Source organism: Pelophylax lessonae (genome assembly GCF_965119305.1).
Source record: "Pelophylax lessonae genome assembly, chromosome: 8".
Lineage (NCBI taxonomy): Eukaryota > Metazoa > Chordata > Amphibia > Anura > Ranidae > Pelophylax > Pelophylax lessonae.
The window spans coordinates 220,400,731-220,425,644 of record NC_138775.1 but is presented as its reverse complement, the minus strand read 5'-3'; the positions used below and the strand labels follow the sequence as shown (position 1 = coordinate 220,425,644).

General features: G+C 41.4%; 1 protein-coding gene across 1 annotated transcript in view; it reads right to left on the bottom strand.

Annotated features, from left to right (window-relative positions):
- Nucleotides 1–4,990: 4,990 nt before the first annotated feature.
- Nucleotides 4,991–24,914, bottom strand: part of QSOX1 (quiescin sulfhydryl oxidase 1) — a 124,738-nt gene continuing 104,814 nt past the window's right edge. The window contains exons 9-12 of the mRNA XM_082266482.1: nt 23,716–23,838; nt 16,742–16,886; nt 12,360–12,536; nt 4,991–6,028 (exon numbers count right to left, since the gene is read on the bottom strand). Coding sequence (XP_082122608.1) covers nt 5,220–6,028; nt 12,360–12,536; nt 16,742–16,886; nt 23,716–23,838 — 1,254 coding nt within the window. The 3' untranslated portion in view covers nt 4,991–5,219. The remainder of the gene's footprint in view (nt 6,029–12,359; nt 12,537–16,741; nt 16,887–23,715; nt 23,839–24,914) is intronic.

Genomic DNA, 24,914 nt, shown 5'->3' with positions numbered 1-24,914 from the left:
AAAGTCCCCGACCCTTTCAAAAAATGCAGAGGCACAAAAATGCATTGATGTAAACGTGTTCCATAGGAACCCATGTTAAAAAAAATGCCCCGCATTTCTGCAAAAAGCATGAAAAAATGCACATGTGTGAATGGAGCCTTAAGGGCCATACACACTATAAGATTTTCTGAAGACTTTTTCCTTCAGATTTACCTTTTCTATGTAGTGCAAGGGCCTGCCAGATTGCATACAAATTGAAAGTGTTTAGGTTTGACCTCATATTATCTGGTTTTGGTAAATCTAAAGGAAAAAGTCTTCAGAAAATCTTATAGTGTGTATGGCCCGTTAGTTTTATTGTGGTGTAGTGCTGTATACAAAAGGAATTAGCCTAATATTTATGGTATAGCACTATATGATCTCCTTGCGTGTTGATTTTGAAAAAAGGAAAACCCTTTTCCTGGTGTTTTCCAAAGGTACAGCAGGCCATTCAATTAATTTTCTGCAGTTTCAGGGCAGGCGCTACCTGAAAGGCAACCTAGGCAGCCGCCTAGGGCCCAACTTAGCAGTAACTTAATCAGTAATGGAGCGTCAGCCGGCGGGGGGGGGGGGGGAGACCTAATGCGCATGTGCGGCAAAGGAGAGTAGGCGGAGCCTGACCCAGCGCCGAGGTAAGTCAGTGAAGGGGTTTTAACCCCTTCAGCAACTTGGGATGGGGGGAGGGAGGGAGAGGGGCACTACAGGGTCCTGCAGTGCCAGGAAAACGAATATGTTTTCCAGGGGGCAGCAATTTTTATTTTGCCTGGGGCGGCAATTTTTATTTTGCCTGGGGCGGCAAAAGTCCTTGCACCAGCCCTGAGTGCCACGCAAACATGGCTGCAGGGAAACCGCAATAGTGTGAAATTAGACTATTTTGCTATGGTTTTCCCCTGGCCATCAAAGCTCCCTCTTTACTTCACCATAGCATAAAACATGCAAGATTGCAATGAACTTATATGTAGTTACAAAGATGTTTTGGTGACTGTCCAAAGTCTCTAAGCAGCCTAAATTATAACTAAAGGCAAAAAATGGAAGGGGTTATAACTTTCCCTTACTCTGTCCAAAATAAAAAAGTGTTGCCTTTGATTCCACTTTAAAGTATCATATAAGAATTATGGATATGGCGATTGCGGACCTTGTCATAAACATTTTAGTTGCCTTGTTGTGCTTGGCTTCAATATTTCTGAGTCACAGACTTAAAACAAGCATTCAGCAATGAAAGGACAAAATCCTAATATTCTTACTCACAATGTTCATTTTATATAAAACGTGTCCTATGACATCATAGTATGAGGCTTCTTGTGCTGATTTACCAAATCGCTCATGGAGAGGAATCAGAAATGTTCATAGCAAGAGTTGAACAATGAAGCACTGCAGCAGAAATATATTGTAAATAGATTATCATTAATGTTAGAAATATTTTTGCCCCGTGGTGGGTTCCTCCCCACTTTCATATGAAAGAAGTGAAAAGGAGACGAAGGGGATAGTCAGTCACTCTTTGTTTTTCTTGTGATTGTCACTCCCCTTGGGCATACGTACAATTGTTCATACTGGGCGCCTGGTGGGACTTGGCATGCCCGGAGTGGGTCTCTCCCTCACAGTACCTCGGCCATATGAAGATGCCGGGGGAGGGCGGGGCCTCTTCGGGGGCCGGGCTCCCCATAGTAGTTTTCTCTGACTTTTCGGGAGCTGCGTTTTGCTGTGTGGTCTTACGTACTACGATTACTGGTATTCACTATAACTGTTTGTTTGTTTTTTGTATTTGCTTTGCCTGTGATTTTGTACATGGACCATTGCCATTGTTTTTGCTTGATGTGTATGCCTTTCCTTCTCCTAATAAACGTTGAATTTAAAAAAAAAAAAAAAAGAAAAAAAGATATATTTTTGCCAAATTAAAACAAAAGTGGAAAGAACACAAGTACTGCAGCTACTTTTGCACATAGAATGAAACCAAAATAAGGGCTCCCTCTTGTGGTTGTTACATGTAACTAAAGGTGCGAGCAGTGAGGCTGATTTACTGAACGAGTTGAGAACATTTGCATGATAAATAATTATTTCATTTAATTATCCAGTCATATGCAGAAAAAAATAAGTAAACAGCTATTCAATTTTAACATAATTGGAGGCAGGGGTGTTGCTAGGATTGTAAAAGACCTGGTTCACTTTTGGGTACCAGGTGGAGAGCAGTAACGTGGCGTGCATAGCGTGCCATGGTGAACAGTGGGTTGGCCAAGTTGTGGACATGGTTAAAAAATGTCCTTGTACCCGTAAAATATGCTTTGTCTGCCACAAGCAAGAGTCTTACAGACATGTATAAACTTCAGCACAATAATAAAAAAAAAAAAAAGACTAAACCCTTCCATTACATTTGCTTTTGTGCACACTGAAAATAAAGAGAAAGCCAACACTTTGGGTTCTTTCACATGGACAGCAGTGTCTACTGCCCCCTGTAAAGTGATCTGTGTTGGATAGCTTTTCAGAGAGTGGTAGAGGAGTATCTGTCAGGTGCTTAGGAAGTGAGTTTGCTGCCTTCTGAATGGCTTTTATGTTGGGGGGGGGTTTATATGTCAAGGGGGGTGTTGTATTGAAATACTACACTGCAACTGCGAGCCAAGTCAAGCATTAAATTATTAAAATGCACTCATATTTAGTCAAGATGGCATCAGCGGCCATTTTCTTTGAAGGAAACAGACTATCCCACACTGTCTATACGCTGATGCCATCTTGACTAAATGTGAGTGCATTTTAATGATCAATAAAGTGTCATTTTGATTCAGCATATTACACTATGAGTCTTTTTACCATTCTTGGGGCCATTTGAGGATCTTGAGGATCTGGTGATCGATTTGTCACTTCACATCTCCTGGGAATTGTCGGAGACCTGTGGCCATGGTGGAGGAGCCAGTGTGGGGATTATTTATTCGGTACAGTCTTATTAGCCTGACGGTAAGGGTCAGTACTTTTGGTGATATCTGGTGGTGGTGAAATGTTTATCCTGCAATGCCATCTTGGAATCACGGACACTTGCTGATTTATACCTAACAAGACTGCTTATAGATTCTTTGGAATCTTTGTATGTTTTTTTATCTAACGCTGCACCCTAACATTCTCAACTACTTTAGTAAATCAGTCTCATGAACTGTATATCTTTATGTACGTTTGCGTGTGTCTGCATGTGCGTGTCTGTACGTGTGTGTGTATGCATGTGTGTGTGTGTGTGTCTGTATGTGTGTGTATGTACATGTGTGTGTCTGCATGTGCGTGTCTGTATGTGTGTTTGTCTGCGTGTGTGTGTATGCATGTGTGTGTGTCTGTATGTGTGTGTCTGTATGTGTGTGTGTCTGCATGTGTGTGTCTGTATGTGTGTGTCTGTACGTGTGTGTGTCTGCATGTGTGTGTCTGCATGTGTGTGTCTGCATGTGTGCAGGAATAGAAAAAAATAACAGAAAAGGCATATAAAAAATTATTTTAAATAAGGTTGAGAGTAATTAGGAGTAGGATAAGCACATTATTTATAAGATACAGTCTATTGCCAAAAGTATTGGGACACCTGCCTTTACACGCACATGAACTTTAATGGCATCCCAGTTTTAGTCCGTAGGGTTCAATATTGAGTTGGCCCACCCTTTGCAGCTATAACAGCTTCTTCTGGGAAGGCTGTCCCCAAGGTTTAGGAGTGTGTCTATGGGAATGTTTGACCATTCTTCCAGAAGCGCATTTGTGAGGTCAGGCACTGATGTTGGAGAAAAGGTCTGGCTCGCAGTTTGCGCTCAAATTTATCGCAAAGGTGTTCTATCAGGTTTAGGTCAGGACTCTTGGCACCTGAGTTTGAGTGAAGGGAACTCTTAACCTCCCTGGCGGTATGATTCTTTCCGATTTTAGGTGCTGAAAGTGGTACCATTATTTTGCATGTAATTCTTAAGAATGAGCAGCCCAAAGCAACTATTTACATACGATTTTTTTTTTTTTACTGTGCGTTCTTCTTTATAACATCTCGGGTATGATAAAGTTTGAAACACAAAATCATAAATTATAATATAATAAATAACTATAAATATGTTAAAGTATGTATGTATGTATGTATATATATACGGTATATACACACACATATATATATATATATATATATATATATATATATACATACATACATGTATACATATATTATATATGTATATATATATATATATATATATATATATATATATATATATACACACACATATATATATATATATATATATATATATATATATATATATATACACACATACGTATATATATATATATATATATATATATATATATATATATATATATAGTCTGCTTCCCAAAATGTCTGCTTCCCAAAAAGTCAAAAAGTCTGCTTCCCAAAAAGTCTGCTTCCCAAAAAGAATGTCTGCTTCCCAAAAAGCGGTAATTTGGGGGGAATTATACTTTGCTGGCTTGTTAGGTTCTCAAGAAGTAGGTTTTCAGTACATCAGGTGGGATCAATTTTCAATGATTGGCAGAATAGCTTGTAGACTCTATAACCTTCACAAAGACCAAATAATATATACTTATTTCGGTTATTTTTACCAAAGATATGTAGCAGTATAACTTTTGGCCAAAATTTATGAAGAAAATGACTAAATTTGCAAAATTTTAAAACCGAAATTAAGAAAAATGCATTTTTTTTACAAAATTTTCAGTCTTTTTTCATTTATAGCGCAAAAAAAAAAAAACCCAATAATGATTAAATACCAACAAAAGAAAGCTCTATTTGTGTGAAAAAAGGGCGAAAATTTCATATGAATACAGTGTTGCATGACTGAGTAATTGTCATTCAAAATGTGAGAGCACTGAAAGCTGAAAATTGGTCTGGTTAGGAAGGGGGTTTAAATGCTCACTAGGTAGGTGGTTAAAAGAAAAAAAAAGAAAAGAAAAGAAGGCTTTACAATCACTTTAAGAATATCACACCAGCCACACATCCACCTTTGTTATAGAAATTTATTTTTAATGAGTTTATTTTATTTTGTTAACACATCAGTCGGTACAGGAGGACAACTTCAGTGCATTTAGTTTTGGTCTTTACTGATTGTCTTAGGCTAGCACAAAACTTCCACAGGTTAAAACAGGTACTTTTTTCATTTGAAAATATTCAGTTCCATCTGTAACATGACAAACAAGTCTGCCACACTAGTTATTGCACAGCAGGATTTAGATCAAGGTTGCGGACATCTGCACCGCTGACGGAAAAATCGTGATCTGACATTAAGGTACAGATACATAGCAAGGAGGCCCATACTGGTGAGGAAATAAAGAATAATACACAAACTGATGTCTAAGCTGGAAAACCCAACTTCCAGCATCTTCACCCAGCGTCCTTTCCAGTTACTGTCCCCTTCCTTTACTATCACCCCGAGAAGATATTTAGTGTCAATCCCCCTCTTGAGCAACCTTTCCCGTACTGCTTCTTCATTAAACTCAGCATCATTGGGATCCAGCAATGTCTTTGGGTGGAGAGCACGTTTATGGAGCTTTGAGTTGGAGTCCTGCAAAGTTCTACCTTGGAAATAATGATTTTCATAGGCATCTAGATCTAAAATCTTCTCCTCTCCATCTCTTTGCAGAGCAGAGTTGCTCTTCATCTTTATAATGGTAGGTTTGTGACGTAGGATCTGCTTTGCTTTGGTTATTGGAAGTGGGTCCTCATTTCTTTCCTCTTCAGCTTTAACTGGTGGGACAATATTATCATTATTGCCTGGTGTGTCCTGTTCTTTCAAATCTTTTGTTTCCCTTTTCTTTCTTGCGGTGTTTGTGCTTATCGCTTCTCTCAGCTTTTTTAATAACTCCTTTTCGTCTTCCAAATATTCAAAGGATATGTTGCTCTCAGAAAATCGTTGTTTCAAGAAACGGAGAATATTTGGACCATCCCAAATTTCTTTATCCAAGAGTTTCCTCCGACACTTTGGACAAAGGTCTTTGGATGGCCATTGGATTTTTGGGAACTCTGGGTCTTCTTGATTATCTCCTAGGGAAAAAAACACATGTTTAGTTACTACAACAAAAAAGCTCCCGTCCACACATATTTCCCTATATGTGACAATGCCCAACATAGGAAATCTCATTCTTTTATATTGTGGTTGTTTATATCTCTACACTCAGTTGCTTGAAGATCGAAAAAGGTACAGCAGCTTTATTGTGGATTTTTGGCGCCATGTACTTCAACGGACAAATCTGTAAATGTGTGATGCAAGAGTCACAGGTCCTGGAAGGACATTGGGAAACAAGTGTACCCAGTGTGCAGGGCAACTCCACTGCTAACAAACTGCTAAAAATGTCCACGTGTGTATGGGCACATAGGAGAACATAGAGGCAAGTTCAAGGGCAGAAAAATAAATTACTAAACTCACAAAAACGCGAGTTTAACAGCAGCAATGCGCATGAGGCCTTAGGAGTCCACATTTCTTTTACTACAAGAAAGTATTTTGCTAGGTTTAGAAACTGCAGCTTGGTATTGCATGATATTATTAAATCTATAATCTGCCAGAAAACCCAGATCTTTCTCCACCCAGCTGTTCTTCTCCTAGTATGCATGCATGTTTTTAGCTCCCAAGTGCATAACTTTACATGTATAAAATTAAACCACATTTGCCACATAGTTGCCCAATGGAGGTTATAGCTTGGTATCATCTGCAAATACTGAAATGGTACTTTTAATCCCAACCCTATATCATTTATAAATCTAATAAAAATAAGGGTCCCTACGCTGAACTTTAGAGCACACCACTAATAACCTTACACCATTCTGAGTATAAACCATTACCACTTCTCTCTGAATTCGGTCTTTTAGCCAGTTTTCTATCCATATACAAACTGAATTTTCCAATCCTGTAGACTTTACCTTACACATTAGCCATGTGTGGGAACTGTATATTAAACGCTTTAGCAGAATCCAAGAATACTATATTTACAGCCACTCCTTTGTCTAATTAATTTTCTGCTTACTTCCTAATATAAAAAAAATCAGATTTGTTTGACAACTTCTGTCTTTCCTGATTTCATGGCGACCATTGCTTAAAATAATATTTTCTAGCAAAAACTCACCTATGTGGTCTTTTATTAACCGGTTGCCGACCGCCGCAAGTACATATACTGCGGCGGTCAGCCCCGGCCAGGCAAAGTGACGTACCGGTACGTCACTAGCCTGAGAGCCAATAGCCACTAGCCTAGCCTGAGAGCCTGAGAGCCAATGTAAACAAAGCCGCCTGTCATTATTCCCTGTATAAAAGCACTGATCTAACGGTCCTGCTATGTAGGACCGTTGATCTGTGCTGTTACACACACAGCCACATCCCACAACAGTTAGAAACACACCCCTAGGGACACACATAGTCACTGCAGCTCTAATAAAGTTAACCCCTTCCCTGCCAGTGTCATTTTTACAGTAACAGTGCATATGTATAGCACTGATTACTGTAGTAATGTCACTGGTACCCGCAAAAGTGTCAAAAATGTCAGTCAAGGGTCTGATCTGTCCGCCGCAATGTCGCAGTCCCGCAAAAAAAATCGCTGATCGCCGCCATTACTCGTTAAAAAAAAACAACAAAAATGACAAAAATCTTACCCTTAGTTAGTAAACGCAATAACTTTTGCGCAAACCAATCAAAATACGCTTATTGTGATTTTTTTTTTACCAAACATATGTAGCAGAAAACAAATTGGCCAAAAATGTAAAAAAAATTAGATTTTTACATTTTTTTTTGGGGGGGGGGGGGGGGGAATTTCATATAAAAAAAATGTGAAAAATATTGTTATTTTTGCAAAATTGTCGCTCTTTTTTTGATTATAGCGCATGATCAAAAAAAATCGCACAGGTGATCAAATACCACCAAAAGAAAGCTCTATTTGTGGGAAAAAGAGGATGTCAAATTTGTTTAGGTACAGCGTCGCATGACCGCGCAATTGTCCGTTAAATTCACGCAGTGACGAATCGCAAAATACCCCCTGGTCAGGAAGGGGGAAAAATCTTCCGGGGCTTAAGTGGTTAAACTCCCCAGTATCTCCCAAACCATTGAAGCTAACCTAACAGGTCTATAGCTACTTGGTGAAGACTTTGATCCCTTTTAAAATATAGGTACCACTTGGGCTTACGCCAATTCAGTGGTACTTTGCCAGTCATTAACCACTTGCTGACAGTCTACCACACTTTTACTGAGGCAGGTCGGCTTTTCGTCATTTCGTGCAATAGATACTGAGGGGCACGCGCACACAGTGGCAGGCGTGATCACACGCTGATTGGACACAGGGGATGCCAATTAGCGGGTCTGGCGCACCGGATGCCACTTGCGATCATTTCCGAGAGAGGCAGAAAGACGATCTGCCTATGTAAACCAGACAGATCGCCATTCTGACAGGAGAGAAGATAGGCAGGAATACCAATCTCTGTCTTCAGTCAGAGCAACCCCCGCACAGTTAGTAAGCACCAGCTAGGCACACAGTTAACCCTTTGATCGCCCCTGATGTTAACCCCTTCCCTGCCAGTGTCATTAGTACAGTAACAGTGCATATTTTTAACACTGATCACTGAAATAATGTCACTGGTTTCTAAAAAGGTGTCAAAAGTATCAGGTAGGTGTCCAATTTGTCCACCGCAATGTTGCAGTCCCACTAAAAATCGCTGATCGCCGCCATTACTAGTAAAAAATAAAAAATTAAGAAAGATGCCATAAAAATATCCCATAGTTTATAGACGAGATCATTTTTGCACAAACCAATCAATATACCCTTATTGGGGTTTTTTAAATCAAAAATATGTAGCAGAATACATATTGGTCTAAATTGATGAAGACATTTTATTTTTTACATTTTTTTATTGGATGTGTTTTATAGCTCTTTTTTTGTTTATAGTTTAAAAAATAAAAACCGCAGAGTTGATCAAATACCTCCAAAAGAAAGCTTTATTTGTGGTAAAAAAAAAAGGACATAGATTTTACTTGGGTACAGTGTCGCATGATTGTGCAATTGTAAGTTAAAATAACGCAGTGCCATATTGCAAAAAATTGCCTGGCCATTAAGGGGGTAAAACCTTCCAGGGCTTAAGTGTTTAAAGAGTCCCTAAAAATTAGAAACAATAGCTTTTAAATAACTCTTTTAGGATGCGTGGGTGGATGCCATCTGGTCCAGATGCTTTATTCACCTTTATGCTGTCTAAATATTTCTGGACTTTTGACCTATAGTGGTTAAACTGGGGCTATGCCAATGCTGTACAATTATGGACTTGAGCTCCCTCGTGTTCCTTTGTATACACAGAGCAGAGCTGAAGAAGATTTGTTTTCTCTTAGTCCTCAGTCACCAACTCTAAATTATTTTGCAAATGGCTTACGTGCTCAGACTTGACCTTTAAACTGTTAATATATTTGAAGAATTTTTTGGGGGGGTTTATCCTACAACGTACCACCTATTCCAAACTGTCCTTCGTTTAGAATTTTTGCAAACTTAATTTGCTTTTTACATATTGTGTTATATCCAATGTAACTTTTAAACGATGATAGTGTTCCTTTATATTTTTTTTAAATGATCTTTTCTCATTGTTTATAGTTTTTTTCACTTTGGTATTAGGACACATAGGTTTTATTTTTAGCCTTATAAAACTATACAGTCATTTTGAAGAATTCCCATTTCTGCTCGGTGTTCATTGATGCCAATATTCCCTCCCAGTCTAAGTCCTGGAGAGCAGCCCTCATCCTTGGAAATTTTGCTCCCTTAAAGTTAGGAGTTTTTATCCTTCCAGTATGTGCTTGTTGCTTACAGCTTACATTAAATGAAATAATGTTATGGTCATTGCTACCCAGATGTTATTTTATATGAACATTAGTAATAAGCTCTGCATGGTTTGAGATTACCAGGTCCAGCAGAACATCATTCCTAGTTGGGGCCTCTATGAACTGGACCATAAAATTGTCTTGTACAAGGTTCATACATTTTTGCCCTTTAACTGTTCTTGCAGAGCCATTACTTAGTTAAAATCCCCCTAATATTATTATTGTGCCACCTTTTGCTGAAATGCCTCAATGTTGCTTAAAAAATGCTCAGCTCGGGTGTCAATGGGGGCTCAATAATACAACATTTTGTGACAGACATACTTGGATCAGTGGCTTAAATATAATTTATATGGGTAGAAATGTAAGTTCTACATTATTTGATCTCCAAATAATAATAAGAATGCCAGACAAGCATCTAAATCTTGTTTGATCTGATTACTATGGCATAGTTGACATACTGGGTTTGATTTACTAAAACTGGAGAGTACAAAATATAGTGCATTTTTGCATAGAAACCAATCAGCTTCCAGTTTTTTTATTTTTGTTAAAGCTTAATTAAACAGGCTGAAGTTTAATGCACAGCTGCACCAGATTTTGCACTCTCCGGTTTTAGTAATTAAGGGTCTCTTTACACGGGCTTTCCTCCTTTCCTCCCAGCGGACTCCGTTTTGTTCAGCGGGGATCCATCCGCTAATCCCCGCTGAGCAGGCGGATGACAGGTCCACCTCCGCTTTACTTTGTAGAGACAGACCTGTCAGACCCCTGCTCTCCTCTGTGGGAGATCGGATGAGAACGGACCTGTCCGTTTTAATCCGATCCTATCTGATGTGATCCTCTAGATTGGATGGAAAATAGGGTTTCCATCTGGATTTCACGGACAGGGTCGGATAGCAACGGGTGTCAGCAGATATGTCACCGCTGACATCTGCTGCTCCATAGGGGTGCATGAAACTTCCGATCAGGTCCGCCTGAAAAAATGACAGGCGGACCTGATCGGAAAGGGCCTTTAACCACAATGCTTCATTTAATTGCGGCAGTCAGCCCCCCCTGGGCAAAGTGACGTAGTACTACGTCGCTCGCCCAGGAGCCTGCAGGGGGCGTGTTTGCGCCGCCTGAGGCGCGCTCCCGCCCCCGCTCGTTTCCCTGCATCCCCGCACGTGTGACTGGCGGACCCGATGTCCGCCGGTCACTCACGATCTCCCGGTGGAGAGGGAGAAAGGTAGGCGGCTAATGTAAACAAAGCCGCCTGTCATTCTCCCTGGTGTAACTGCAGAGATCATACAATCTTGCTATGTAGGATCATATGTCTCTGAGGTTACATCAAAAGCCACGCCCCTTTACAGTTAGAAACACGCCCCTAGGGACACACTTAACCCCTTGATCACTAATAAAGTTAACCCCTTCCCTGCCAGTGTCATTTTTACAGTAACAGTGCATATGTATAGCACTGATTACTGTAGTAATGTCACTGGTACCCCCAAAAGTGTAAAAAATGTCAGCCAGGGGTCCGATCTGTCTGCCGCAATGTCGCAGTACCGCAAAAAAAAAAATCGCAGATCGCCGCCATTACTCGATAAAATAAAAAACTAATAAAAATGACATAAATCTTTCCCTTAGTTAGTAAACTCAATAACTTTTGCGCAAACCAATCAAAATACGCTTATTGTGATTTTTTTTACCAAAAATATGTAGCAGAAAACAAATTGGCCTAAAATGTTAACATTTTTTGATTTTTTTGGGGGAATTTCATGTAAAAAAATGCGGTACAGCGTCGCACGACCACGCAATTGTCCGTTAAAGTCACGCAGTGCCAATAGGCTCTGGTCTTTGATCAGCTAAATCCTCCGGGGCTTAAGTGGTTAATGAGAACCCCTCTGACTGCTTCCTGAACATTTTGGGGACCGAATAGGTTATTGACAGTTGGGTTTGACAACTAGCAACTATATAAACTGTTCTCTGGTAGCTGTCAAAGGGATAGGGGTTTTTACATATCCTTGTCATGGTGCATCATGCAAAATTATTTTAATATACAGATTTCAGGATGGAAGGGATTACAATACACATATATGAGCTTTTACACTAGCCAAAAGATTTGTAACTCTGTTCACAGTCCTATGATTTGCACAACATATGATGCATATGATAGCACTATTTTCTGTTTCATCATTGCTGTTTCCTGCAATATCTGCCAACTTGTTGGAAAATAAAATACGATCATCAAACTTCTGATTACAATGAGCAGGGAGGCTGAAACAGAAAGTGGAAGTGTCACATGATTGGCTGTGCGGTGTTGCAGGAGTTTGTAAATCAGAACAGTCGAACAGACTTAGAAATCCTTTGGCTTCTAAAACTGCTCATACAGTATAAAAGCATTCTGACTGCGTGAGTATCTGTTTGCCGGAGGTCCTGCTTTAAAATTGACCTGCCATTATGAAGCAAACCAAGATCAGATTCTGTTTCCTAGAACTGTTAAAGAAAGGTAACTGACACTTGTTTAGGGAGACCAGATGAATCAGCTCTGAGCTGTTTGCTACTCACCTGCCAATCTTTTATTTACACGATTATGACTTGACCACAACCACCTGATGGCATCATCATGATCCCGAACGAAGTTCATTGACTCACTGGCCATTTTCTCAAACTCTACAGCACAAGCTCTGCAGCCGAAAAAGTAGCGGATATATTCCCGCATTGTCTGCAATACCTCCTGTGGCTCTATAGCAGGGATACAAAGAGAGGTATGTCATCCACCATGCAAAAGATTAAAGAGAAGACTTGTCAAAGAATACAGAAGATATCCCAAAAACAGGTTTGGGCAAATGTCAGTGAACTAACTGCCCTATCAGCTCGCTAAAACTCTCAGTGTCTGGTGGAGAGATTATTATTTATGAGTGAAATAATTATTCTTATATTTTGTAGGGAAACACAAATGATCTTTAAATTTGCAAAAAAAAAATAAATAAATAAAAAATAAATAAATTTGCAGCAAGCTGGACAATCTTTGCAAAGAATGCTAAGCCATTTGAACTCAGGCTATTGTTTATTCAATAACTATACAGTCCAGTAGTATGGCTCAAACCCCAACATCACTGAAACAATTACAGTGATCTCCCAGTTTGAATTATCTTTAACCACTTAAGGGCCGAGCCCATTTTTGACACATTTTTTTTCACAAGATAAATCAGTATTTTTTGCTAGAAAAATACTTAGAACCCCCAAACATTATATATATATATATATATTTTTTTTTAGCAAAGACTCTGGAGAATAAAACGGCGGTCATTGCAATATATTTGTCACGCGGTATTTGCAAAATTACATTTCACTGCATTTTAAAAAAACTAAACATTAAAGTTAGCTTATTTTTTTGTATAAAGATGATGTCACGTCGAGTAAATCGATACCCAACATGTAACGGTTTAAAATTGCGCACACCCGCGTAATGGCGACAAACTACGGTCAATAAAAATCTCCATAGGCGACGCTTTAAAAAATTTTAACGGTTACCAGTTTAGAGTTAGAGAGTAGCTCTTTTTTTATTTCATTTTTGCGCTTGCTCTGGCGATCGCGGAAATATCTCACATGTGTGGTTTGAACAGCGATTTAATTTGCGGACGCGACTTCCGTATGCCTTTGTTTCGTGCGCGAGCTCACAGCGACGGGGGCGGCTAAAAATATATATTTTTTTTCCTATCTATTTTATTTCTCTTTTTTTTTTTTTTTACCACAGGTTTTAAAACAAATCTGATCACTTTTATTGCTGTCACAAGCAATGTAAACATCCCTTGTGACAGCAATAGGCAGTGACAGGTACTCTTTATGGAGGGATCGGGCTCTAAAAGACCCTAGACCCCTACACTACACTTCCATGTATTCAAACGCTGAAAACTGCATTTTTGAATACACTCACTTTTTAAATTTGGCGCCTTTAGAAGTCGAATAACCCGGGCATGACATCATGGATGCCGCCTCTGGGTTACGTCATTGGAGACCCGATCAAAGCCGCTTCCAGCTTTCATCGGGACTCCATCCAGCAAGTGGGACGGGAGACCCGGGCAGAGCCGCAGAAGGCGGTGGGAGGGGGGTTGTCCCCTCCCACTCGCTGGGGTAACGATCGAGCAGCTCCTGAGCCACATCAGTCATTACCACCGGAAAGCCGACCGCCGGCTCCAAAAATGGTACCGGGATGATGCCTCTAGCTGGATTTCTATAATTTTGGGATACTAAGGAATATATTTCAATGAAACTTTTTTTGCCAGAGTTTAGCTTTAATCTTGTTCATAATTATTGCTAGTTTTAATTCCAATCATACCATTCTTCTCTAAAATGCACTGGCCAGTGTTGATGGGTTTTGGGCTACCAATACAGCATGTTTTTTACATCAGTTCAAATGCTTCTTAGATTATTCAGAATTGATTTGACTTGCAGCTGACCCCCTGATCTGTATCAACCTGCTTTAAACTGTTTTTTGTACTCCCATAAACTTGTATTATGAGAGAAGCAGTTCATACACTAAAATAGGTCAGTCGACACAAGCTCTACCAAAAAGAAATAGGCACCTACACTATATTACCAAAAGTATTGGGACGCCTGTCACACACACGTGAACTTTAATGGCATCCCAGTCTTAGTCAATAGGGTTCAATATTGAGTTGGCCCACCCTTTTTCAACCCTTTGAGATGGCCCACCTCTTCTAGGAAGGCTGTCCACAAGGTTTGGGAGCGTGTATATGGGAATAACAAAATATAAGCAAAAATAATCAGCGCAAACCAAATTCAAACAGAAAAAAAATCAATCTCGTGCACAAGGCTGCAAACAATTAGTGGCAAACACAAAAAACACCTGTGAAATCTAAAAATAATAATATTGCTGCGCCAAGTGAACATCAATTAATCGGAGATAAACCGGTGTTTAAATAACAAGTGATAAATAAATATCATGTGAAAAATTAATCCAGTGATATCAATCAATCAAATTGTCCCAATCGGGTGATATAACAATCACTAAAAATAAATAAATAAATTGTCCCCAATCACACATAGAAAATCGTGTCAGATAACGTGACTAAAAATCTTCATCCATAAATGTGATTAAATGTGCTGCATGCTCCACTCCAAGTGCTCCAAGTGACTGGTGACAAACTAGCAGCTCACCTCCAGGAGAGACTCCTAAGAGTCAAAGCACACTTTGGAATATTCCAATTGTCTGGTCTTCCAGTCACCTCCTCCTGCTCCTTTCTCCAAACATATGCAGCATCGGTGTGGAAATAAAAGACAGAATCTAGTGCTCTCTGCTAGGATGGGCTATTTATTCAGCATAAGCAATGGTATTACACTTATATTTCCATGCACTTAATGCAGTGCGGGCTGTCAGCACATCAAACTCTGCCTGTATTCTTCCGGGAATCTGCGTGATGATGCACAGGCTCCTCCCCCGTACGCGTTACGTAATGAACTTCGTCAGCGGGGTGGAGCCAATCGTCTTCAAAGAATCTATATAGCGCTAATGACTGGGCTTTGCCAGCAATCATTTCCTACGATATGCCGACGCCCTGCTAACACCTACAGCGATCCCGATAACGGCCCACATAGACCGGCCGATCCGCAGATCGTAGACATTAAATTATGAAATTACTTTCATTAGGAGCCTGTTGTCATCATATTCCCGGAGGCATAACAATACTCATTTAGGCAGTGTCCGAATACATTTTACCATTGTATAAGCAACTAACAAACAAATATTGAAATCAATATAATAATCAACTTAAATTTTAACCCTTATTTATAATCCATATTTTTAATCCTGAGAGGTTTATACCCTATCTGAGTGGGGCGGGATGAGCTGCTAGTTTGTCACCAGTCACTTGGAGTGGAGCATGCAGCACCTTTAATCACATTTATGGATGAAGATTTTTAGTCACGTTATCTGACACGATTTTCTATGTGTGATTGGGGACAATTTATTTATTTATTTTTAGTGATTCTTATATCACCCGATTGGGACAATTTGATTGATTGATATCACTGGATTAATTTTTCACATGATATTTATTTATCACTTGTTATTTAAACACAGATTTATCTCCGATTAATTGATGTTCACTTGGCGCAGCAATATTATTATTTTTAGTGTATATGGGAATGTTTGACCATTCTTCCAGAAGTATATTTGTGAGGTCAGGCACTGATGTTTGACGAGAAGACCTGGCTCACAGTCTGCACTCTAATTCAACCCAAAGGTGTTCTATCGGGGTGAGGTCAGGGCCCTGTGCAGGCCAGTCAAGCTCCTCCACCCCAAACACCCCGAATCATTTGGTGGAGGGGGGATTATGGTGTGGGGATGTTTTTCAGGGGTTGGGCTTGGCACCTTAGTTCCAGTGAAGGGAACCCTTAAGGCATCAGCATACCAAGACATTTTTGACAATTTCATGCTCCCAACTTTGTGGGAACAGTTTTGGGATGGCCCCTTCCTGTTCCAACATGACTGCACACCAGTGTACAAAGAAAGGTACATAAAGACATGGATGAGCAAGTCTGGGGTGGAGGAACTTGACTGGCTTGCACAGAGTCCTGACCTCAACCCGATAGAACACTTTTAGAATGAATTAGAGAGGAGACCGCAAGTGTGTCAAACATTCCCATAAACACACTCCTAAACCTTGTGGACAGCCTTCCCAGAAGTGTTGAAGCTGTCATATCTGCAAAGAGTGCGCCAACTCAATATTGAACCCTACGGAGTAAGACTGGGATGCCATTAAAGTTCATGTGTGTGTAAAGGCAGGCATCCCAATACTTTTGACAATATAGTGTATTTCCTAGTGAGGAGACTGGTCACCTCTGCCTGCTAGAAACAGCTTGAAAATATTTTCTAATCTACTATACTTTGAGCACAGAAGATTCAGAATATTTGCATTACTAACCAGAATCAGCGGCTCTCAGTTCAAAGGCTTGGACTGTCAGCAAGTGGAAGAGTGTCCAGACAGTACATGGGAAACCTCGATATTCAGGTTTTGAACCCTGACACCAGACATAGTTCACATGGGGGGACAGAACTGCCTCCTTAACCTTTGAACAGACAGGTAGGAACACAGAAAAGAACAAGAATGCATATTATTAATACTGTAATGCAGAGCTGAATAATCTCAATGGTTCAACCCAAGTTATATATTTATAAAAAAAAAAAAATGTCACTTTTATCAACTGTTCACTGATAGAGAAACAATCCCTGCAATTCAAAATATTTACATGCAATTTTTGGCAAAGGTCACATTCACTGCTTTTTAATTATGCCCCTTAGACTTATTATACCTATAATTATACCTAAGTTGGATTTATGATTTCAGTTAAGGAGTTTTTAAAACAATCCTTTGCTGACCTCTTTAGCCACAAGCACTGTGGGTCAATTCTACCTGAACATGATTTGCTCCACAGTGTCTGCAGCAAAAGAGGACAGTAAAGACTTGTTTAAAGCGTATCTAAACCTAAAAACAAAAACTAAATGTTATGCAGCTTACCTCTTTTTAGATGTGGTGGTTGAATTTGTTTTTCTGTTTCACACTTTTTTTCATCTGATTATCCTGACAGGAACACACTTCCTGTCATATGGTGACAATGGTGCTGTATCTAGGAGAAACAGCATTGTCACCCTAAGAAGGAATTGTGTAAGGACTATGTAACACCTCGCTCTCTCTCTCTGGGACATAGGAGAAGGTGTTTTGTAGTCAGAGACTGACTTAACTGGCCACACAGAAAAGTATTACAGGAAGTTATGACTTCACAAGACATCTGGCTGGATGAACAGCTATTTATTTTTGCACTTAACAAATATAACAAAATGAATTTAAAGTGTTACTAAACCCACAACAGAAAAATCAGTCTGTATATGCAGTAAAGCATGCTTGTTATACTCCCTGTGGAACCTAAGGGGTTCATCCTGTGCATTGTGTAAAAATGGGATTTTGGTACTTACCGTAAAATCCATTTCTCTGAGTTCATCGATGGACACAGCACTCTATAAATCATAACTACTAGGTTAAACGCCTCCTCCAGGAGTAGGACTAGGCAGAACAAAAAACACTTGGGTACACCCATGGGCCATCCTCAGCAGGTATATAACCCCCCTCTCTGCTCTAGGTATTCAGTGTAGTAGCAAGCAGTATTAGAAGTATCAGAACTCCTTAGAGGGGTGGGTGCTGTGTCAGTCGATGAACTCAGAGAAATGGATTTTATGGTAAGTACAAAAATCCCATTCTCTCTTTCGTTTAACCGACGGACACAGCACTCCATAAATCATAACTGCTGGGACAACCAAAAGCAGTGCCAAAAGGACAATGAGGGATTGGGAGAATAACCAAAGGCTAAACACAAGAGACCTTAACCAGGACACAGAAGCCTTAACCGGGTCACATGAGCTCTGTCAGAAATAAAAGTTTAAAGAAAAACACCCCTCAAGAGGGAACAGCAGCCTGCAATTACGTGCGGCCAAAAGAAGCGTCTGCAGATGCCAAAGTATCTACTTTGTAGAATATTGGGAAACTATGCACCGACGACCAAGTGGCTGCCTTGCAAACTTGAGAAACTGATGCTTGATGACGGAAGGCCCAATAACTACTAAGCGTCTGAGTAGAATGCGCCATGACAGGGAAAGGAGGAACTCGACCTTTAATAGAATAGGCCTGAGTCACCATCTGTCTGATCCATCTGGAGATGGTAGCCGAAGAAGCGGCCAGGCCTTTTCTTGGTCCTTGTGTAACCACAAAGAGCGAGTCTGACCTCCAAAAGGACTCTGTGGCTGCCACATACACCCGAAGCAGCCAAACCGCATCCAAGGTATGCAAAGCAAATTCCTTGGGATGAGCCGGCTTGGGACATAAGGAAGGCAACACAATGTCCTCATTCAAATGGAAGTCAGAGACAACTTTGGGCAGGAATGACAAACAGGGACGAAGAACCACTTTATCTCTATGGACCACTAAATAGGGACTACGACAGGAAAGAGCCGCCAACTCCAATCCCCTGGGGGCCGAGGTAATAGCCACCAAGATTGCCACCTTCTGGGACAACGTAGGCATGGAAATCGTCCAAATATTCTCAAATGGAGGTTTCTGGAGAACCAAGAGCACCAAGTTTAAATCCCACGGCAGAAAAAGGGACCGTACAGGTGGAGCCACATGTCGAACCACCTGAATGAAGGTACGAACTAAAGAGTGTGTGGCTAGGGGTCGCTGAAAGAAGATTGCCAAGGCAGACACCTGGCCCTTGATGGTACTTAAGGACAACTTCTGCTCAACACCCCGTTGGAGAAAGGCTAAATCAGAGCCACAGAAAAGGATCAAGGATGAGCACCAATCGACTCACACCAAGAAATATATACGCTTTCCACGTACAATGGTATATCCTGCTGGAAGACAACTTTCTCGCCTTCACCATAGTAAGGATCACTGATTCAGACAAACCTCTATCACTCAGTACCTGGCTTTCAATAGCTAAGCCATTAAATCCAGAGACTGTAAAGCAGGATGTAGGTCAGCCCTTGGGACAACTGGTCTTCTCTGAGAGGAAGCCCCAAAGGGACGTTTACGGCCACCAGACTGATTGGAAGACCCTCGCCCTTGATTCCTCGCAGAAACTACGGAAGAAGCTTGAGCCGACGATGATACTGGCCTTACCGTACTCCTAGGATGCCTGTGGCGTCTGCCAGAGGAACCCGTGATCTCGCCACAAACCTTGGTATCCTCCTGTGGAGCCAAACCAGCTGAAGGAGCTACATGCAGGACTGTGCAAACAGAACTGTCTTAAAGGTAGCTACCACCAGACTCAGAACCTGTATGCAAGTCAGAAGAGAGAGCTGGATGTGTGACAGAAGCCGGTGAATCACGGCCTGTGGTTCCTGTAGTTTGTCCAGAGGAAGGACCACCCTGGTCAGAATTAAAATCAGACCTAGGTAATTCAATTTCCTGGACAGGGATAGGGGGGAACCCGAACCATTGCAGGAATTATCTCCGCACAAGGAGACTCAGGGCCTAAAAAACCTGAAATAGACAAAGTTTGCCCCCCTTTTTTGGTACCCCCAAAATAATCATTTTGTGGATCCCCTTGACGCTCACGAAGAAGGTACACGAGAGCAGAAACCAGCGAAGATGTCCCCCCACCCCAGGAATGGGTGAGGGCAGACCTTCATGCTGAATGGGTCTTGTCTGCGGATCTGGAGAAGCCAGCTCTAGGCTTACCAGAACTAGGTTGCTTGGAACCTCCCAGGGAAGATTTGAAGGATCTATTTCCCTTATTCTCAGTCCCGGGAGCACAAAATAATTTTCATTGGGCTGAAAAGGAGGGCCCCCGTCTGCGACAAGGCTCTTTCCCTTTCCTAGACTGTGGCAGGAAGGTACTCCCCCCCCCCCCCCGTGAGACCCTTAATGATGTCATCCAAAGCTGCATCCAAAGCTGCATCACAAAAAATCTGCAGCCTCTGGACCAACTCGTCTGCTAAATTAACATAAGCAGCGGAACCTGCCCACCCCCCAGGCCATGGCGCAAAAGCTTGGCCCTTTCAGTTAGGGTCTGAGACACCAGGGCTAAGGCCAAGACTGGCCGCAATGCCGAACCAAAAATGAAGAACTTGCAGTACAAAGAATTTTTTGGCACCACTAAAGCAGAGAAAGAGATACACAGGGACCCCCAAGGACTTACCCTACCAGCTGGCAAAGCGCCGGAATTCAGACCCAGCAATACCATGGACACCATTCCTTTCATATGTCCCGGGCACAGGACGAGGGGAAAGAGGAGAAAGAGGAGGAGCTTCGGCATCCCCAGGAGGCTCCATCTGTCTCCAGCATTAAGCCGGACCAAGGGAAAATGGCCACCGTGACATCATCAGGCTACACAAACATACCTGCTGGATGGAGACCAGCTACACTAAGGGAAAATTACCCCTGTGACGTCACTTCTCAAACATGGCTGGCGACAGCTCGAGGCGCCGAAGCATGCTGCCAGAATCTTCCCTGCACCCTCTGCAAGGGGACCCCCCCGAAGGTACTGTATTCCCCAGGCAGCATACATTAGGGGAGAATCTGCTGCTCTTTCTGCCCCCCCATCCCCGACCAACCAGTAGGGCATGCACCTAGAGGTCTCCTATACTGAGACCCCTCCATACTACCAGGGAAGGATACACACTACCCTAGGACCCTTACAGAGGGGGGATGGCGGGGAGACACAGGGGTCTCCACTGCATCCTCTGTCCCTAGACCCCACCAGTCCAGGGGGGGTGTAAGCCCCACTCCCTGGAGGGTACCCGTGACCACCCCAAACCACCAAAGGAGGAGAGAGGAGATGGTATTTACCTTTCCTTGGTGCAGGTGATGTTCCAAACAGACCGTGAGGTCACGGCCGACCTAGCGTATAGCACGCTTGCTTGCTGGGGGGACCACTGGATCTAGATTATCCAGCCCGTCACTCAGCCCAGCAATTGATTGTAGACCCTTCAATAAAAAAAGATGCAAGGAAGGAGAAAAATATTGCTAGGACCAAGAGATCCCAGCAGGGAGGCTAGGTCCTTACTCCTGACTAGACAGATTAAACCTGAATACCTAGAGCAGAGAGGGAGATTATATACCAGCTGAGGAGGGCCCATGGGCGTAGCCAAGTGTTTTTTGTTCTGCCTAGTCCTACTCCTGGAGGAGGCAATATAACCCAGTAGTTATGATTTATGGAGCGCTGTGTCCGTCGATGAACGTAAGAGAAAAGGCCGTTTGATCCTGTATGCACAGATCCTTCTCTTCTTGCATCGTCCCCATAACATGTCTTGATAACACGGAGGTGGTGGAGTCAGGCTGCACATGTTCAGTTTGGTGTGTTTTGCTAGAGAGTTTTTTTTTCGCTTGGGAGAGTGCATGTTATCAGCATAGTGCCAATCAGCACTGTCCAGACAGAGGGCCCTGCATCCTGATAGGAAAGCCAGTGCAGTATGAAAACTCCTCCTACAAGCTTTAACCAGACACTGATAGAAGTCACAAGACTGCTATATACTGCTGATGAGAACAGGTATTTAGCGGCTTATATTTAATAAAATGATTGCATTTCCATGTTCTGTGTACTGTGGGAGACCAGATATAGTGAATGCAGGGTCCTGGGTTTAGTAACACTTTAATGGTATATTTAAAGGACCATAAGGAAGCAAATAAGAACTTTTTGTCAGCTTTTACATACACTTTAAATTCTCATATACTGCTTGCTAGAAATAGGTAAATACTTAAATGTCTATACTCTGGCTAGAGGTTCACTTTACAATGGATGCACACATAAAATTTTTTGTTTATTTTACAAATATAAAAACATAAGTTGCGCTAGAACTGAAAAACAAAAAAATGACATACAAAAATTGACAAAAGTGACAAATATTGCACAAATAGTGAAAAGAAATATTGATAAAAAAGATATAAATAACCATAAAAAGTCCAGGTGAAAAAACAATTATTATGTAAAAATAAATGAATATACAAAAATTAATCTTGAAAGTCCAAATTAAGTGAAAAAAATATAGTGAGAAATGGTTTGGAATCCAACTATAAGTGGAATAAATTGATAAAGTGAACAAATGAACTTCAACCACCAAAACTCATGTCTGCCACCGCAAGGAAAACCTGCTTACCAGAAAAAAGGGACCCCAAAGGGTCAACAACGCTGGGGATAGGTAATGATATGGCAACAAACGGACCTCTCCTCCACAGCCCTCCAGGTGGTGCACGGCCTAGCACTGGATATTGATCTTTTGTTATTTTGAAGAAATCATTGTTTGTTCCTATGTGCCTCTGCGCAAACAATGATTTCTTCAGAATAAGAAAAGATCAATATTGAGTGCTAAGCCCGTGCACCACCTGGAGGGCTGCGTAGGAGAGGTCCCTTTGTTACCATATCATTACCTATCCCCAGCGTTGTTGACCCTTTGGGGTCCCTTGTTTCTGGTAAGCAGGTTTTCCTTGCGGTGGCAGACACGAGTTTTGGTGGTAGAAGTTCATTTGTTCACTTTATCAATTTATTCCATTTATGGCTGGATTCCAAACAATTTCTCACTTTGTTTTTTTCACTTTATTTGGACTTTGAAGATTCATTTTTGTATATTTATTCATTTTTACATAATAATTGTTTTTTCACCTGGACTTTTTATGGTTATTTATATATTTTTTATCACTATTTGTGCAATATTTGTCACTTTTGTCAATTTTTGTATGTTATTTTATGGATTTCAGTTCTAGCACAACTTATGTTTTTGGATTTGCTTGTATAGTGTGTATCTCACTTTGAAATTGCAGCTTTTGACTGGTTTATTTAGCGCAGTTTCTTTGCGAGATTTTAGTATTTTACAAATATGGCAAAAAAAAAAGTTCTAGCTAAACAAAAATGATTCTTTCTCAAAATTGCACAATTCTTCAGAGCACTATTTTTTTTTTTTTTTTGTGAGTTGCGTTGCAGTTGATGTAAGCTATTTGACCTTACATCAAAAGTTGGCCATAGATGACCCAGTTTTTTTTTTGATTAGCCTACGAACTGATTGAAAAGAACCGAATGGTTTCCCCCATCCACACAAGTGAGGTGAATGGAAGGATGCTCCTTGCTGTGGTTTTGTCTTCTGACTCCTCTGCTGTCAGAAGACACTGATCAGGGCTGCAGGCTGGCACTAGGCTGGGCATAGGTTGCTCGGATTTTGTTTGATTCAGATGAACTTCAAGCTGTAGGTGGCCCAGTCAACACCACTCAACTCAACAAAATTGATATAAAAATTGACAGAGCCAGGTGGAAAATTATTGTTCAAACAAATACTGCCTCCTATCAGCATCAATGGGTATTAAGTTAAAAGATGAGCATTTTTATTACTATCAAATATCTTACATTTTCTTACCTTATATGTGTTATTTAAAACATCTAAAAAGTCTTCATACGTTACTGACTCTCCCTCCTGTTTACGCAGCCAGTCATTGAGTGTATGCAGAAGATTGCGCAGCATGGGGCGGGCAGGAAAGTACTGTGTCGGGAATAGAGAAGAGTAAACTAAGCCATCATGGTAGATATAATAAAGTATAACGGCAGCTGTGCTATGTAGGGCTATGATGTCTTACCATGAATCAGCCCAGGAGGTGCATGTCCATGGAGTGCTATACAATGTGCTGCTGTCTGAGCTGCTACTATCAAGCAAAGCCTAGGGCTATTATAATATTATGTGACACCACCTCTCCACCTAGTCAAATCAGAAAACGCTTTGCATTCATTCAGGGAATGCAAATCATTGTCTGATTGGCACCCATACTGAGCCGAATTTCTGTGTTCGCAAAGCAGCAGGCAGCTGCTCGGCACAGGACCTGAACGCCAGTTGAGATCACTGTAGTAGCAGTGTCTACTATGGTTATGTCCAGCTTCTAGAGTGGGGTTCAGCAACCTGTAGATCTGCACTGCACTCTGTTTGATGCTCTAGGATGGTGGGTCAGCAAGACCAGAACGCGATCTACCAGTAGATTCTGGCGAAGTGACTGGTAGATAACAGTCTGGGCTTGCTGACCCGCCATCCTAGAGCATCAGAGTGCAGTGCAGAGGTGATCTGGCATGGATTGCAATCCAGGGAGTGTTGTGGCTCAGGACATTTAGGCATGCTAGAAACCTGTGCAGATGCAGGCACTGCCCATTTTGCATCATCCAGGAGGAAACTGCTTTGCACGTTTTCTGGGAGTGCCTTTTTGCACACAGCCTGTTGAAGGCCTTGGAACCTAAACTCAAAGACTTTGTACCACAGACTGCCATCACACACTTTGGTGTGCTGAATGGACTTTTTTGTGGAACTTTTTACCAGGAGGACATTGACAACGTCTGGCGGGTGTTGTGCTGCTTTAAGGACGCTATACGTTGTGCCAGAAAGCGCCTTATCCACCAACAGGAGAGGATGTCCATTGAGGACGTTCACAGACTGGTTCACAGTCTGCTCAGAGACTATAACTTGATGGATCTCATGGAGGAAGAGGAGGTCTGAAGATTTCCCCTTCCCTACTCTCCCTTGTGTGTCTGTCCATTCAATAAAGCTTTGGGCTTGTGAATTCATTCCCCTCCCCT